The 15,673-nt window shown below is 49.6% G+C and overlaps 1 protein-coding gene across 1 annotated transcript in view; it reads left to right on the top strand.

Annotated features, from left to right (window-relative positions):
* The window catches only part of wwox (WW domain containing oxidoreductase), a 305,089-nt gene that overhangs the window by 79,432 nt on the left and 209,984 nt on the right, over window positions 1-15,673 (top strand). Inside the window, exon 6 of the mRNA XM_035395673.1 lies at window positions 4,642-4,730. Within this exon, the coding sequence (XP_035251564.1) occupies window positions 4,642-4,730 (89 nt within the window). The remainder of the gene's footprint in view (window positions 1-4,641; window positions 4,731-15,673) is intronic.

The raw sequence follows: 15,673 nt of genomic DNA, 5'->3' as shown, positions 1-15,673 counted from the left end.
AATCTTATTTCCTTGCTAATTTGGCAACACGCTGTTCTTGACTTGTCTGTCTGCTGCCAGTCTTTTTATGCAATGATCTCGCAGCTGCGGAGGGATGCCAGGTGGATGTGGGGTTTAATTATTTGCCTTGATAAAGCTGGCGCCATGGTTATTGTTGCCGTGGTTTTTGTCCCCGGGTCAGCTGACCCAGAGGGGGGAGCAGGTTGGCTGAGTTCTCCGGCGTGCCATAGTTTCCCTGCCGTGGTCCCTCCCCTGTCACATGCAATTGTACCTTCTCCTGATGTGTATGATAAATCTAACAGCCCTCCATCGGGACAAAACAAACAGGGGACTAAAAGAGATTGCGGTTGTAGTTGTAATAAAAATAAACCAGTTTGTCAAGCCTCCATCTTACATTTATCAGGCTATTTGGGTCCACTGTTTCGGCTGCCACACATCCCAGGAAACCCAATTTGTCACTTTGTAAATACAGCCATCACTGGAGCTGCAGCAGCCACTGCCCCCCCCCCCCTCCCCCACCCCCTCTCCTCCGCCGCCCTCCCCCCTCCCCCCTTCCCCTTTTGAAGGATGGATGTTAAAGGTCTGCTCTTTCAAGAAGCAAAATATTATGGCGCTTGTGATAATATATGTTTGGCTGAGAGAGAGCCGGGGCTGAATTAGATTTGAAGTGCGAGGGGTAGAGAAACAAACTGTCTCGGGGCGACCCTCTCTCCCCGCTTTTGATTTTTCCCCCTCGCTCTCAGACAACTCTGAAAGACGGAGGTTGTTTGCTGTTTTTTTTCCCCATCTTGAAATATTCGAATGGCGTCGTTTCCGCTTCTACCCTTGCGTCATTCTACCCTTCCGTCGGCGCTGAGCGCCATGCCATGAGAACATTAGCTTTTTTTATTTATATTAAAAAAATTCTGTGAATCCTCAGCAGTGGGGTGGCGGAGGCCTGTCTTCCTGTTTACTCTCCGCGGGCTGAGCCGACGCCCTTAAATAAGAAGGGTGGGGCCAGCTCGAGCAAACGGGCGCGTGTGGGCGCGTGCGGGCGCGAGCGCTGGCGTCCGAATCGATCAGAGCCGTTTAACCTTCATTTTGTTTCTCTTACTTGTTTATAGACGTCTGCCCCGGCTCCTGGGCGTCACGTAAGGGCAGTTCCGTGAAAAAAAAAGAGAGAGAGAGACAAAGAAAAGACACCCCCGAAATAGATATCAGATTTGCAAATGGGTGACGGGAGAGCAGGAGGCAGAAAGCGAATCACGCTGCCCGGGTAATGGGAGTTGACAGGGCTCCTCGGGGACACGGGGGGACAGTGGCAGCTGAAATCTTCTGCAAAAAAAAAAAAAAAAAAAAGGCAGGAGGTATTCCCAGACCCCGGGAACAATCCCCTCCTTCATGAGAAATGAGCTCAGCGGCCCATTTGTCTGAGATACGGTCCCCGGTTCACGGCCCGCAAATACCATACGCGTGAATATTCGCCGCGCACATATATATCTTATGGAGATGGCCTCTTGCATTTTACAAATGATTTAGCTTTTATGGGAAAAGCTTACACTGACAAGGTCCCTATCACACTTGTTCGCTGGATGAATGGTGTTGGGGACTGTGGTTGTATCTGGCACTTTTCTCGGCATGGTAATATATCTATGACAGGCTCAGCAAGTCATGCTCCATTCCTGTTGATTGCTTGTACCAGTCTTGTGTGAAGTGGCCCCAGACTACGCGCTGTTAATCATCTCCCCTAATGGCTACCAGTGGATTATTAATGCCACTGGGGGAGGAAATGTGGTGCAGAAGATAAGTACTTGTCATCCTCCAGGTTAGTCATTTAGGGATCCGGGGTCTGGAAGGAGAAGGGAAAAAGGGGACGAAGAGGGGGGTTAGCGCCTTCCTCTACCGCGACACGTCGCAGATGCTCCATTGTCTTACCAAGCGGTTTAACGTTGGAATGTGAAATGCGGCACTCCTCAATCTCCCCGTCCGTATGTAGGAGGCTAAATCCAAAAAGGTGTACACTGAAAGCACTTTGTTTGTTTCCTTTTTTAAAAATAAATCACGCTGATCATTTGTCTTCCCGTGCACAACCATTCTGTTAGACTGAACTCATCGCAGGTGTTCCTTGACTTGTTTTGATTTGATATGGAAATTTCTGCAGTCTCACATGATTTGACAAGCAGTTCATTGTCAGTTGCCACAATGTCTGTATGGCACACTGGTTATTCGGGTATCCCATTTGATTAATGGAAACGTTAATCGGTTTATTAAGGCAGTAACAGCTGGAAACTGTCCATGGTCCACGCAGAGCTGAGTTGAAACAGTGTGGCTTTCTGTCGGAATTAAGCTGGAGCACAGCTCGTGGTGACTCTTCCCCAGCAGTGCACATTTTCTCATGTTCACTGGGTTCCTTTTCAAGAACAACTGGATCTTTCATTACTTCTCTTCAGGTTTTAATTTGTCCTACGCCACAAAAGACCCAACCGAGCGGCCCGTCTGTGGGACTCTGGTGCGTACGTTCGCGGGGCCCAGCCAGACTGCTCGGGACGAACAGGAAGGAGCCAGGCGAGCCGAGTCGAACAGCCATTTTCCTCTCCCTGACATCAATTAACGCCATTTACATACCCAGGCGCTCTCAGATAACATGCTAGCAAAGTTTGAAAGGGCCCCTAGGCCGGCGCACGACTTGATGTTATCAGATAATCATTTTTTCCAAGTTGGAGGAGCCCTGGAGGCTAAAGTTAATTTTCTGAAATGAGACTTATTAGGTAGAGCCCTTTTGCCCGGCTGACAGGTATATCTCAGTGACGGATTGTGTGATGTCACAGGCGGCAGAGAAAGGCTCGGTTATTGGAGGGTTTCGATGTTGGGGAAAGCGGATCTAACTGTGAGCGCAGTGACTTAAGCAGCTGAGAGGCGTGTTGTCAGGTGAGTCTGAGGTAATGCTGCTCATGAAGGCCCCTGTGCTCAGGTGCTTTCCCGGGTACACAGCACGGTTACACCCCCCGCTCCCTTCTTAATATTAACACAACCCTTCTAACTGTTCATCAACAAGACCCTGAAGGCTAAGCACTTGCTAAGCTGTGGTAACTATTACAGCCTTGTTATTGCACATCTATTTATGTATATAGAACATACCCACATATGCTTTGCTTCAGAGCTTCCTAATAAACCTGCTCACCCTTTATAGTTATTTTATAAAGGGTCTTAAATGTTTACAGAAACTTTACTCTATGAGCCGTGTCTGCGTTTGTTTTGGTAGTGAAGGCCGAGTGTAGATTTCCACTGCCATGTTTACGGAGCTGGCACTGGTGTTGTTTTCTCTGCTCTGGGCATTGCCCTGTTTCCTGGGCACAGGCTGATAAGAGACCCAAGGGCACCCTTTACCAGGATTGATGCCGATCGGCAGGACCGTCCGTGGCCGCTGAGTGTTCTGTGAGACGCGCGGGCACAATGGCGAGCCGTCTTCACCACAGTCTCTGTGGAAGCCCAGGCACCATTCACACACGGAAACCTCGTCTTCTCCAAGTCCTATTTTCTGACTTCTACTGGAGTTCAGATAGATCTGTCTTAGCTGTTGTCTCTACTGCCTCGAATGAGAGAAACCAAATTTTACGTTCTTTGAAAATTAGATGCTCTGCCTCTACTCTACACCTACCCGGCCCAAAAATTTAGTCGAAACGGAAGTGTAATGGATGTTGTGATGAATTGAATAACTGACATGGGCAGTTGCTTCCTGAAACGTGCACTTGAGCTCCAGCCATGAATTGTGCGGCGTCTTGAAAGGATCCATAACGACGTGTGGCGTGAATGCTGTTAAACCTAAAAGCAAGCGCCGAAGGGCTCTCAATCATGGATTTTGTTTTTGTCATCTAGTTTTGAGGGCCATTTTGTATGCCATTACGGGCATTATGACAGAGGAGGCTTTTTATGTTTCCTGCAGTTCACTGACTGTCATTATTCCCCAAGAAAGTCATCTTTACCAATTTTGTATGTAAACCACCGGACTATAAAACTCCTGCACATATGTGCTCATTTGAAGCCACCTTCGGAGAGCCACTCCTAATATAGTGCATATAGTAAAGCGGAAATATACTGTGTTTTTCAGCGCTCTGGGTAACAGTGAAGCATCTACATCCTCAGCACTTTTCACTCATCGATTTTACTGATATTATGGGCCTAAGATGTGGGACATGTGTGTGTGTGTGTGTGTGTGTGTGTGCATGTGTGTGTGTGTGTGCGTGCGTATGTGTGTGTGTGTTTGTGCGTGGGTGTGTATGTGTGTGATTGTGTGTGTGTTTGTGTGTGTGTGTGTATGCGTGTGTGCATATGTGTGTGTTTGTGTGCGTGTGCCTATGTGTGTGTGTTTGTGCGTGTGTGTGTGTGCATGGGTGTGTATGTGTGTGGTTGTGTGTGCGTGTGTGTGTGTATGTGTGTTCGTGGGTGTTTGTTTGTGTGTGTGTTTGTGTGCGTGGGTGTGTATGTGTGTGGTTGTGTGTGTGTGTGTGTGCTCAGAGCAGAAGAGGGGGGTGATTTGAGGCAGGCAGTGGCCTCACGCCCTGGACGTCTCATTCTCTCTCAGTGAGTGATCTCCCTGTACCCCCCCTGCATCCCCCCCCTGCAGTGCCTAATGCCTCTGCTTCTGATTTGCTTTTCCTGCAGCACAAATCCAGGGTGGAAGCCATGAACCTGGACCTGGCCTCGCTCAGCAGCGTCAAGGAGTTTGCTGAGGCCTTCAAGGCCAAGAACCTGTGAGTGACCTCACTTCCTGTCTCTCCTTGCCCTTACCCACTGCTTCACTCTTATCATTCAAAAAGTTCATGGTCTTCACTCTGGGGTCAGCTCACGGTAACGGGGTTACCTTAGTCAAATATTCTGGTCAGGAATTTATATAATAAAAGGTAGATGTTTGCACATAACGTGAGGTATCGTTTTTAACATTACCTCTTTTTCGGGCATTTTAAAAAATTTTTTAGGCGCAGATCGGCCCGGACGTTGCGCCCACGGAAAAATACCGCGTTGGTGTTTTTGCAGAGCGGCGTGTTAATTACCGCGTGAGCCCAGGAGGTTGTGCGTCGAGGTGTTCTGCGCATCCAGCAGTATTAGTCGACACGGATAATATTTGGTCTCCCCCTGCTGTGGCTGTTAATCACTGAATTACATCTTTTTTTTTTTTTTTTCCCCTCTCCTTCTACTAAAATTACAATAACAAGTCAACGCTCTCCGAGACGTACCGTAAACTCCGTCCCGGCGTTTAAATTACATTTGCGTGGTCGGCGCGGTCCGGAGCAGGGTGCTGACCTTCTCCGCTCCGGCATTAGAGAGCTATTAAATCAGAATGAGGGCACAGGGCCAGCCCCTCAAATAATAACAGTTGCGTTCCCCTTATTCTCCCCCCCCCCCCCCCGAAGTCAATAAGCGACTGACCCAGTCTACAAAATAATTATATCAAACTGATTTCTAGAGAGTAATAAGTCCTTCACAGTCCCCTAGTTAAACCAATTATAGCCCCGCCTTGATGAAGTTATGTTTTTCTAGAGAGGGGGGAAAGATGACGTCCGCACTCCGCAGTTCCTAGAAGGCTGTTTTTAGAAAACCGCGTATCTCAGAAAAGGGAATTTAGCTTGTTGTGCAGATTTGTCGAAACATAATGAATGTGATGACTGCGCTACCTGAAATAGCAATGTTTATTGCGCGAGCATGTTTTTTTAGCATGATTATTGATGAGGCCACGTTAGAATAAAGCTGTTCTCTGGAAGCCTTCGTTTGATCTGAGGTACTGCTGTCAGGCTTGTTTCAGCTTATTTGGCATTTCGTGACCGAAGGACCTCTATGGTAGCACACGCCTGACTTTTGCAAATGTTACTCTGCTTGTATCTTCCACTCATCTCTGAGTTAGTGACTCTGAGATTTGTCAATTAAGATTTAATGAACACTGAAAATGAGGGCGGGCACAGTGTGGGATCTGACAGAATTGAAGTGGGGAAAGTGTGATGCGGCCCATAATGTGTGGCTTGTTCCTGTCGGCCGGTGTTTGCTCAGCTGTCTGTGCCTACAGGATGGCTGCTCTACTTCGCTCCTGAGGTGTGTTTTTGCCAGGGACTTTGAAGTGACTGTTTTGACAGGAAAGTGTGGGAAATTTTAATGGTGAATGAAAGAGAGAATTCTGCTCAAACATTTTTTTTTTTTTTACTTTGTAAGGAAAGTCCTTGAATCCCCCCCCATACTTCCTGACTTCTTTCTAAGAACATTTGCTGCCTTAAATACAAATAAATTAAATGAAAGGGGAGGGAAAGAAGAAACAGACCAATATAATGTGGAAGTAAAAAAATGGAGAAATATTCTGGCGTATGGGAAGTGTTCCTGTACACTATTGAGCATTTCTGGATAGAAGTCATAGGTTCATGCTCAACACCAAGAATTGTTTGCACAACAACTCTCTGTGTTGGGGGAAAAAAAAAAGTCTTTTTACAGCCCTTTGCTCCGGTAATTATATAATGGGAGCTGGGAAATGTGTGCAGCCTCATTTGTGAATCAGTTGTGCGAAAGTGGTGAAAATCAGCCCACTTTGTGAGGAATTAGTCCCAGCTGAAATAAACTTGCGTGAAATGGATGTTTTCTGGCAGCCGGGCGCACTTTGAATGGAACAGAACATGGCCAGCCTCAGTGGCTGCAGCGTGTTTCCAGATATGCAGTTACACTGTAATTTTGGGGATTATGCTGGGGCCTGGTCCTGGCAGCGGTGCCTGGGGGGGGGTGGGGGTGGGGGTGGGGGGGGGGGGTATGCCGTTACACACGTATTTGTGCGCCCCAAAAACGAGGCGACGTTAACTTCTAATGGAGCAGAAGTGGGGCTGGCGGCCGCGGTACCCGGGCGACCAGCCCCGTCCGTCCATCGCTGAACTTTATTATGGGCTTATCAGAGGGCACCCTCCCGGGTCCTCGGATTGCATGGCATGCGCGCAGGCCGTCTGGATGCGCTAATGATAGACCCGGGCCGCGCTGACGTCATTGGGCCGGACGCTCCCGGCGGGAATTTCGTCTGGGTCAGCTTTTCCGGTGGTTTTGAGGACTCGTCGGTGTCCTGCGGCTTGGGAGGTTTTCTCCTGGCAGAGGTCCCCGTGTCCTCAGTCCGGGTCCTTCACCGGCCTTCTGGGAGCCCCAGGGCTCCGACAGCCTCCGGCAGCCCCCGGGGCCGGGCGGCGCGTGCCAAGACCTGCTCCTTGGTCAGCAGCCAGCCCCCAACCCCGCCCCCCCTTCCCCCCCCCCCCCCCCCCCGAGCCTCGTGGTGAGGAATTGGTAATGAATCTTCATTTCCTATCTTCCCTGATTAAAACCTTTCACCGCTTGACTGGTGAAAGTGACCCTGCTGCCAAGTGCAGTTTGAGGCCTGGAAACTTGACGTGCTCTACTTTGTTGGTGGAAATCTGCTGGAGAAAGTGGCATATTGAGGGAAGTATGTGGAGGACGTGGGGAGGGAAGGGGGGTGGGGGGGGAGGAGGGGGGAGGAGGAAGGAGGCGCAGCCATGTAAGACCTCCTCCCTGCCAAGGCTGAGTGGCTTGCAGAGGGACGGGGTCAGGCGTTTGCAAATCCGCCGCGTTTATATACCACTGCCTCCGAAATGGATCTTCTCATAAGGCTCATAATAGAGTCTGATAGCATTTAATAGGAAAAAAAGATTAACCCATTAGCTAGAAACCATCGGGGACCCGAATCATTTATTTGGCCCAGTGACCCAAACGGAAAGCGGAGATTTGTGGGGGGGGAAAAAGTGAGACTTTCTCGGGGCCTCGCGGCTGTACCTTAAAGTGCGCATCACCTCGGGACAGGCCTGACCCCGCCGAGCCCCCCGCCGCACTCCCACGCCACTAACCTACATCCAATTTAATGGCCATTCAAGATGCTATTTTTAAAGATTGATTTTAAAATGGTTTTTAATCTTCCTCGATACGATCTCTCACCCCCTCGGCTGACAGCCCTCGCCCTACTGTATTTTGAAATGTAAGCAGTATCGATCGCTGGAAGCCAGTCTATTAAGCGCGTACATTAAAAAAAGAAACGGCGATTTGAATATGAGCTTTCAGGTAAAGTTACGAAGCTTCCAGCTAAAAAAAAAGAAAAAAGAAACCCCCCCATTCCTCCTCCCCCCCCTCGGACGAGTGTAAATCCAGGAGCAGGTCTGGCACATCGGTGCTTCCGGCGGTGGGGTGCTGGGGTGAGGCGTTCGGCGGCGTCTGAGCGGGACGCCGGATCTCTCTCGTCCTTACAGGACGTGGGCGCACGCGCACACCCCGGGATAATTAATTGGCCCGTCTCTCCGTCCTGACGGCTCGCCGGGCTGGATCTCTGAGGCGTGGAACCGTCGGGTGTGTGAGCGCGTCCCTCGGCCAGGGATGCCAGCTCGTTCCAGAAGCCCATCCTGCTCGGTGCCGGGCAGCGAGAGACACCGGCGCCCTTTGCTGAGCTCTGCAGGCTGTGGACCTGGACTCAGTAATGACCCGTTGGGTCTTGGCCATGTACTAATGAGGTCAGAGGTCCCTGGGCGCTCGACTCGTAGATCTATGAATTTATATTATCTTGATTCTGCAATGGCAGACGAACTGGGGCTCTGTCTTCTGTCTGGGCGCTCCTTAAAACATACACTCATCTGTCATTTATATTGTATGCTTGTACAGTTGTAGAGCGTTTGATGGCAGAACACAACACTGATTTTGAAGTGTGTGTGTGTACAGGAAGAGCCAGAGCCCAGAGAGTTACGCAGTTTCTACAGTAAAAGTGAGATTATTATTAGAAACAGTTCGTGGACCTCGGCTCTGGATTCAGTACGCGAGCGCGCACGTATGCGCACGCATGGGCTCACGCCGCAGTGAGCTAGCGCAGGCCACGCCCCCCCACGCCACGTCCAGACGACCCTCGACACCTCGGAGCGGAGGCCGCGTGGGCGGGAGAGAGAGAGCGAGAGAGCGAACGAGCGCTCCTTCCGCACGCGTGTGTGCCACGCGTGTTCTCCAACTTTCCCTCGCCAGCCCAAAGATGCCCCTCTGCGTGCGCTCCGCTCTTTCGCAAGGTTGTATTTCTTCATTAGCCGTTCCCGGGGCTCGGGGAGTCCCAGAGGACGTCAGAGTACATTAATTTTCATCAGAACACGGAAGCTTTCAGGTGTGAATGGCAGGCAGCAGCTGTCGAGGGGGCTTTCTCAACTCTATTACAGCTCGTATATCTTCGGGCACAAACGCAGAAAATCATTGTCATTGGCAGGTGAAATGTAATCATTTTTTTTTCTCCCCCCCCCCCCTTCAACTCCCTCTCCTCTCTTTTGAATGGTCTGACCCCCACTTTGCGAGTGATTTCTTTTGTTCCGCGCACCCCTTTTAATGGTGGACTGGCTTCTGGTTTTCAGTTACGTTTGCCGGTGATTGATATTTTGATAAATCATTCCGCTTTAACGCATCTGTTATAGTCTGGTAGGTACAGTAGAAACCACATGACGTAGCGAGAATCGTTATTTTTTTTTTTTTACTGGACTTTAATACAAATTTTAGTCTGAAATAATGAATGAAAGTCAAGCTGCCATTCCAAGCCTATGCTATTCTGCAGTGCAGAGTCTTGTCTTGAGTTTTTGTTTGTAATTTTAAAATGAACTGCGTCAAGTTGCACGTCTAATTATATGCATAATAACACTTTGGCCATTTGCAATGAAAATAATTACAGAGTAAAATTACTGTTGTGGTAGTTTTATGTCATAAACTTGTCATCTGGGAACGAAATCCAATTCTTATGTACCGAAAGAGGAAGAAGGTGATGAAGAGGGTAAAAAGATGAATGTATATAAATTTGAAGGGAGTGTTTTGTTGTAGTGCTTTGCCCATAGACTGCGCTATAGCTCCTTGGGCAATTTGCAGACAGTGTTAATGACCAAAAGTCCGGGGTAGATCAGAGAAAGCAATCATTTTCTTTGTGGGGAGATTATTATTGGGTCAGAGGTTGCCCCCCCAGGGGTTTTTAAAGTAAATATATGGTGTAATTCCTCCCAGTATGGTAGTTAGCACTCCCAGCTGACGTGTGTACAAATTGCAGATTCTCACATGATGGTTCTCTCTCAGAGAAGCCCCAATGTGTTAATGTGTTGGAGGGGAGATTAAAATAATGTGGGCCACACTATTAAAAACATTTGTTAGCTTTTGCTTATGAACACGGTGCTCTGCGGGACCAGCAATTAGGCCTAGCCCTAGCTGCTAAGGCACGTCGTTAAATTACATGTTCTGTTCTAGGGGACTTAACTTTAGTTTATGGGACAAAAACCAAACCAGGATCTTGGCTTGGTTTATTTTTGTTATACATGGCAATAGAGAGGAAAAGGCTTCCCCCTGTGCCTTTTATTGTAAGTTGCCCAAAGATGGGCTACATTTAAACAGTACTTAAGGTGCAACAGGCCCTTTAAAACTGTCTGAAAAGACTTGTGAACATTCTTCTTTGATGAAGGTTAATGTGTTTTTCATTTTGTTTTCGATACTCCGAATTTATCCTTTTTTGCTTTCTTTTTTTGTTTTGACTTTATTGCATCACTAGCCCCCCCCCCCCCCCCACTTAAATTAGTTAAATTCCAAGCAGTTAATTGTAATGTGGTCCAGCGGGTATTTGCATGAATCACTTTGTCACTGTATTCGCACTGTATTAACCTCATTAAGAAGCTACAGATGAGCGGTCCCCCCCAGTCACCCATGGGTTTTGTTTTAATTTGCTCACAGATGTATTTTGTTCTGATTAAATCTCTCAATTTAGGCGCTTTGTTCGGCAGGTCCTGAAGAGATAAACTTGGGGGAGTAGCGCTTCCCCATTCAGTCAAATCTTATCTCGTTGCGTTATGTTACGAAAACATGTTGCTTTCTGCCATATTGCCTTGATTCAGAGGATGATCAGAGGCCTATCAGGGGCCTTGTGTAGTGTAATTCTCCCCTATCAGCAGCACTGCTACCAGAGGAACAGTACTGCACAGGCAGGTAACTGCCAGTGTCCCCCTGTCACGCTCTCTCACAAATACAACTACACCTAAAGCTAGCTGGGGGTGAAAGTTGGTGCCTTTCCCTCCCTTTTGAATAGCATTACTGTACTGTACATGGTAGACTATGTACATTACTGTAGGCTGTAAGAGCTGGTATGTGTCTAAGCGGTAGGTCTGTTAGCAGTTGGCTACATTATAAATAGACACATGGAATTGTGGGTCAGTTTGAAGGGGTGAGGTGTTACAGGCCGTAGATTGCAATAAGTAGGCAGTAGGAATCAATAGAAACAAATATTTTTGTACAAAATGAAGTCTAATAAATGTATAAAGCTTTGCCTACCTACTGTCACCTCCTGTGTTACTCTGGATCCTTTTCTTTCAAAAGCTGGCCAGGAGTCAGTGTGTGGGTAGGTTTTTACCATTTCCTGTAGTCCTAGGAGCCCCCTTTTGACTGTCAGACCTCCAACAGGGGTGTTTTGATTCTGCCATGATCTCAGGAGAGGGACGATTGGAGATATTTAAAATTGCTATTTTCTGAACTAAAATAAATAGCATGGGCTTCCAGTGTTTTCCCAGATAGAGAGAGGGTGAGGGGTTCACTTGGGCGCCAGCTCTGCCCGCAGGGCCCGCAGAAGATGCCCACAGCGCAGTCGATAAAGGAAGGGTGAGCGGCGGGCAGCGCTCTTTCCCTGCTTGGAGCGCGGGCGAGGAGGTCCGTTTCCCGTCAGACCGAGGCGGGGCAGGTGAAAGCGAACACCGGCCGCCTCTGACGCTCCTGCACGAGGAGCGGCATCAAACTTTCTGCGCAAACGGAAATAAACAGCGCTCTAAAATCAGCGAGCGCCGACCTCCGCCTCGGCCTCTTCAAGCTGGATAGAAGACGACCGAAAAAGTGGTAGTGGTGTGTGCGTGTGCGTGCGCGCGTGTGTCGGACATGTGCCTCTGGAAACAGTAGACCTTGTGGTTTGGAGGGAGCGTTGTTTCAGAATGTTGGGTTCCAGAGAGGCTGTGTACTGACGGGGGCTTGGCGTGGAACATGGAGCTCTGTCACTGCCTGCCTTTCTCTGGGGTGGGGGCTCAGTAGAGAGAGTGAGAGGGACAGGAAGAGGTTAGGAGAGAAGGTCTCCGTGCGGAAACTCAAGGTCATTGGGGAAATCAGCGGCTGATCTTGGACATGAAGACAGGTTTTCTTGGCTGCCAGTTCCTGGCTGTAAAAGACAGAAGGTTTCTGGCTGCATAAAAAAACCCTGTTAGACTGAAAAAAGGGCTTTGAATTAAAAATGGCCAATAACAGTCTACAGTCTAACGGTTTAGTTTATCTTAAATCTGGGTTTGTTTTAGGAGGTGATTTTGCTCTTCTTGGCAGAATGGTCCATGGTGTTTTGCTTGATTGCTGCCAAGTCTTACAGATACTAAGACAGTTGAGATTTCTCCATCTATTTTAACTGGCCATGCTAGTAATACCTACAGCCTCCGGGTTCCTCTGACTGGAGTCAGTACACACGTTTCTGTGCAACAGCCGCCATTGTAACCTGAAGGTGAATCTACAATTCCCTTTAATGGCACAAGATGGTTCATTATAGTTAGGCATAACAATTCACAGATTCATTTTCCAGCATCCAGTTTTTAATTAATTGCACAGGCAGTCTTAAACACAGAGTACACAAATTGCCTGTGGTCCTCATAATGAATTCTAATGGAAGAAATTAAAAATTGGTGGGGTGTACTGCGAGTGTTCTGCAGCACTGGTGTAGTTTCGAGCCCAGTGGAGCGCTGCTATCACCAGCTTGGACCTCTCAGCAGTTTAGCCCCTCTCCTTGCACGTGAGGGGAAGTGCGTCCGGAAAACCGCGCGCTTAATGAAGCGCACCTCGAGCTTGGCTGCCCGGGCGCGTGCCTGCAAACGCCGCGGAGCGCTCGCTTTACCAGAGCGCTGTTTTACCAGAGCGCTGTTTTACCAGAGCACTGCTTTACCAGAGCGCTGCTTTACCAGAGCGCTGCTTTACCAGAGCGCTGCTTTACCACAGCGCTGCTTTACCAGGGCGCTGCTTTACCACAGCGCTGCTTTACCAGAGCGCTGCTTTACCAGAGCGCTGCTTTACCAGAGCGCTATTTTACCAGAGCGCTGCTTTACCACAGCGCTGCTTTACCAGACCGCTGCTTTACCAGAGCGCTCCCTTTACCACAGCGCTCGCTTTACCAGAGCGCTGTTTTACCAGAGCGCTGCTTTACCAGAGCGCTGCTTTACCAGAGCGCTGCTTTACCAGAGCGCTCCCTTTACCACAGCGCTCGCTTTACCAGAGCGCTGTTTTACCAGAGCGCTGCTTTACCACAGAGGTGCTTTACCAGAGCGCTGCTTTACCACAGCGCTGCTTTACCACAGCGCTCGCTTTACCAGAGCGCTCCCTTTACCACAGCGCTCGCTTTACCAGAGCGCTGTTTTACCAGAGCGCTGCTTTACCACAGAGGTGCTTTACCAGAGCGCTGCTTTACCACAGCGCTGCTTTACCACAGCGCTGCTTTACCACAGCGCTCGCTTTACCAGAGCGCTGTTTTACCAGAGCGCTGCTTTACCACAGAGGTGCTTTACCAGAGCGCTGCTTTACCACAGTGCTGCTTTACCACAGCGCTCGCTTTACCAGAGCGCTGTTTTACCAGAGCGCTGCTTTACCAGAGCGCTGCTTTACCACAGTGCTGCTTTACCACAGCGCTCGCTTTACCACAGCGCTGCTTTACCAGAGCGCTGCTTTACCACAGCGCTGCTTTACCACAGCGCTGCTTTACCACAGCGCTGTTTTACCAGAGCGCTGCTTTACCAGAGCGCTGCTTTACCAGAGCGCTTCTTTACCACAGCGCTGCTTTACCACAGCGCTGCTTTACCAGAGCGCTGCTTTACCAGAGCGCTGCTTTACCAGAGCGCTGCTTTACCAGAGCGCTGCTTTACCAGAGTGCTGCTTTACCACAGCGCTGCTTTACCAGAGCGCTGCTTTACCAGACCGCTGCTTTACCAGAGCGCTGCTTTACCAGAGCGCTCGCTTTACCACAGCGCTGCTTTACCAGAGCGCTACTTTACCACAGCGCTGCTTTACCAGAGCGCTGCTTTACCAGAGCGCTACTTTACCACAGCGCTGCTTTACCACAGTGCTGCTTTACCAGAGCGCTCGCTTTACCACAGCGCTCGCTTTACCAGACCGCTGCTTTACCAGACCGCTGCTTTACCAGAGCGCTGCTCTACCAGAGCGCTGCTTTACCAGAGCGCTGCTTTACCAGAGCGCTGCTTTACCAGAGTGCTGCTTTACCACAGCGCTGCTTTACCAGAGCGCTGCTTTACCAGACCGCTGCTTTACCAGAGCGCTGCTTTACCAGAGCGCTGCTTTACCACAGCGCTGCTTTACCAGAGCGCTACTTTACCACAGCGCTGCTTTACCAGAGCGCTGCTTTACCAGAGCGCTACTTTACCACAGCGCTGCTTTACCACAGTGCTGCTTTACCAGAGCGCTCGCTTTACCACAGCGCTGTTTTACCAGACCGCGTGTAAAGTTTCACTGCTGGTCTGCAACCGCACCGTTCCTCTGAAGGGATCGTGTGTATTTACTCACTGACCCTCTGAGAGACCGCTTTGATGGTGCTGCTGCTATTTAAATCTGTGAGAGGGATGACTAATTTAACTCATCTCTGTATGAGCTGATATTTTCCTGGTTGCTGTGTGTGGCATTGTAACTGATCGCACATTATAACTGATTCTTTCAAGTGAAATAGGCAATAAACTGTAGCCTATGTCATATATTTAGGTTCCGAAAGAGAAGCAGTGTACTGAAACACCAATTAATGATGATTTCCATTCAGAAGATATATGCTTCTTAATATCCTGTAAGAGATTTCACATGATATCAAGTACGGTGGGGGGAAAAAAAAAAAAAATCTTTGAATTAATTACGTATTTTAATGAGGTGGTGTTGAGACAGGAGGTCACAGTGCCATGTGATATATGCTTTGTGTTGATATCTTGTGAAATCCTCGGGTGTGCGGTTGAGAACTCAGCGGGCCTTGGGAAAGTACGATGGTGCGCGTGCGGTAATTCGATTTGTGAGATCCGCGATCGCGCGTGGAGACGACTCCTCGGCCGTAACTTCTCTTACAGAGGGGCGCTGGCGTGGGCTGGGTCTCCGCCCCCATCCCAATGCGATGCAGCGGCCCCCCGTTTACCGTAGGTTTCCTAATTCAAGTGCGCTCCCTCCTCCTTCTCCTCCTCCTCCTCCTCCTCTTTTCTCTCAAAGAGGCCCGTATTCTTCCGCGGCTTATGATGACTATTCAAGGCGGTGTTTGTCTTGGTGCGCGGCCAGGCCCTATCCAAGCGCCTACCTTCCTTTAACCGCGGGGGAATCTCGGCGGAAACTGGACGGCGTGTCAGTAATTACCCTCGGTCGTATAAACTCATTCCGCCTTGACTTCGCTTAATCGCGGGCTCGGAGCGGGCGGGCTGGCGGTTCCGAAACCTGGGCGTGGCCCGAAAACCGGCGGGCTCCGTCCCGCTCCTCGCGCCTCGTGGCGGGGCGGCACCGGGCCGGGCAGCTCGAGCGCTCGCCGGGCTTTTAGAAGCTGTAATTAGGCAGGGGCCGATGTTTTCTCAGCTGCCCGGTCACCAGGCCCCGTGGTTATGTAACGGTGGGGAGGAAGTGCCTCGGTGTCTGG

Source organism: Anguilla anguilla, chromosome 16, assembly GCF_013347855.1.
Source record: "Anguilla anguilla isolate fAngAng1 chromosome 16, fAngAng1.pri, whole genome shotgun sequence".
NCBI classification, from domain to species: domain Eukaryota; kingdom Metazoa; phylum Chordata; class Actinopteri; order Anguilliformes; family Anguillidae; genus Anguilla; species Anguilla anguilla.
The sequence above is the reverse complement of the archived record's forward strand: the minus strand, read 5'-3'. Positions and strand labels throughout refer to the sequence as shown.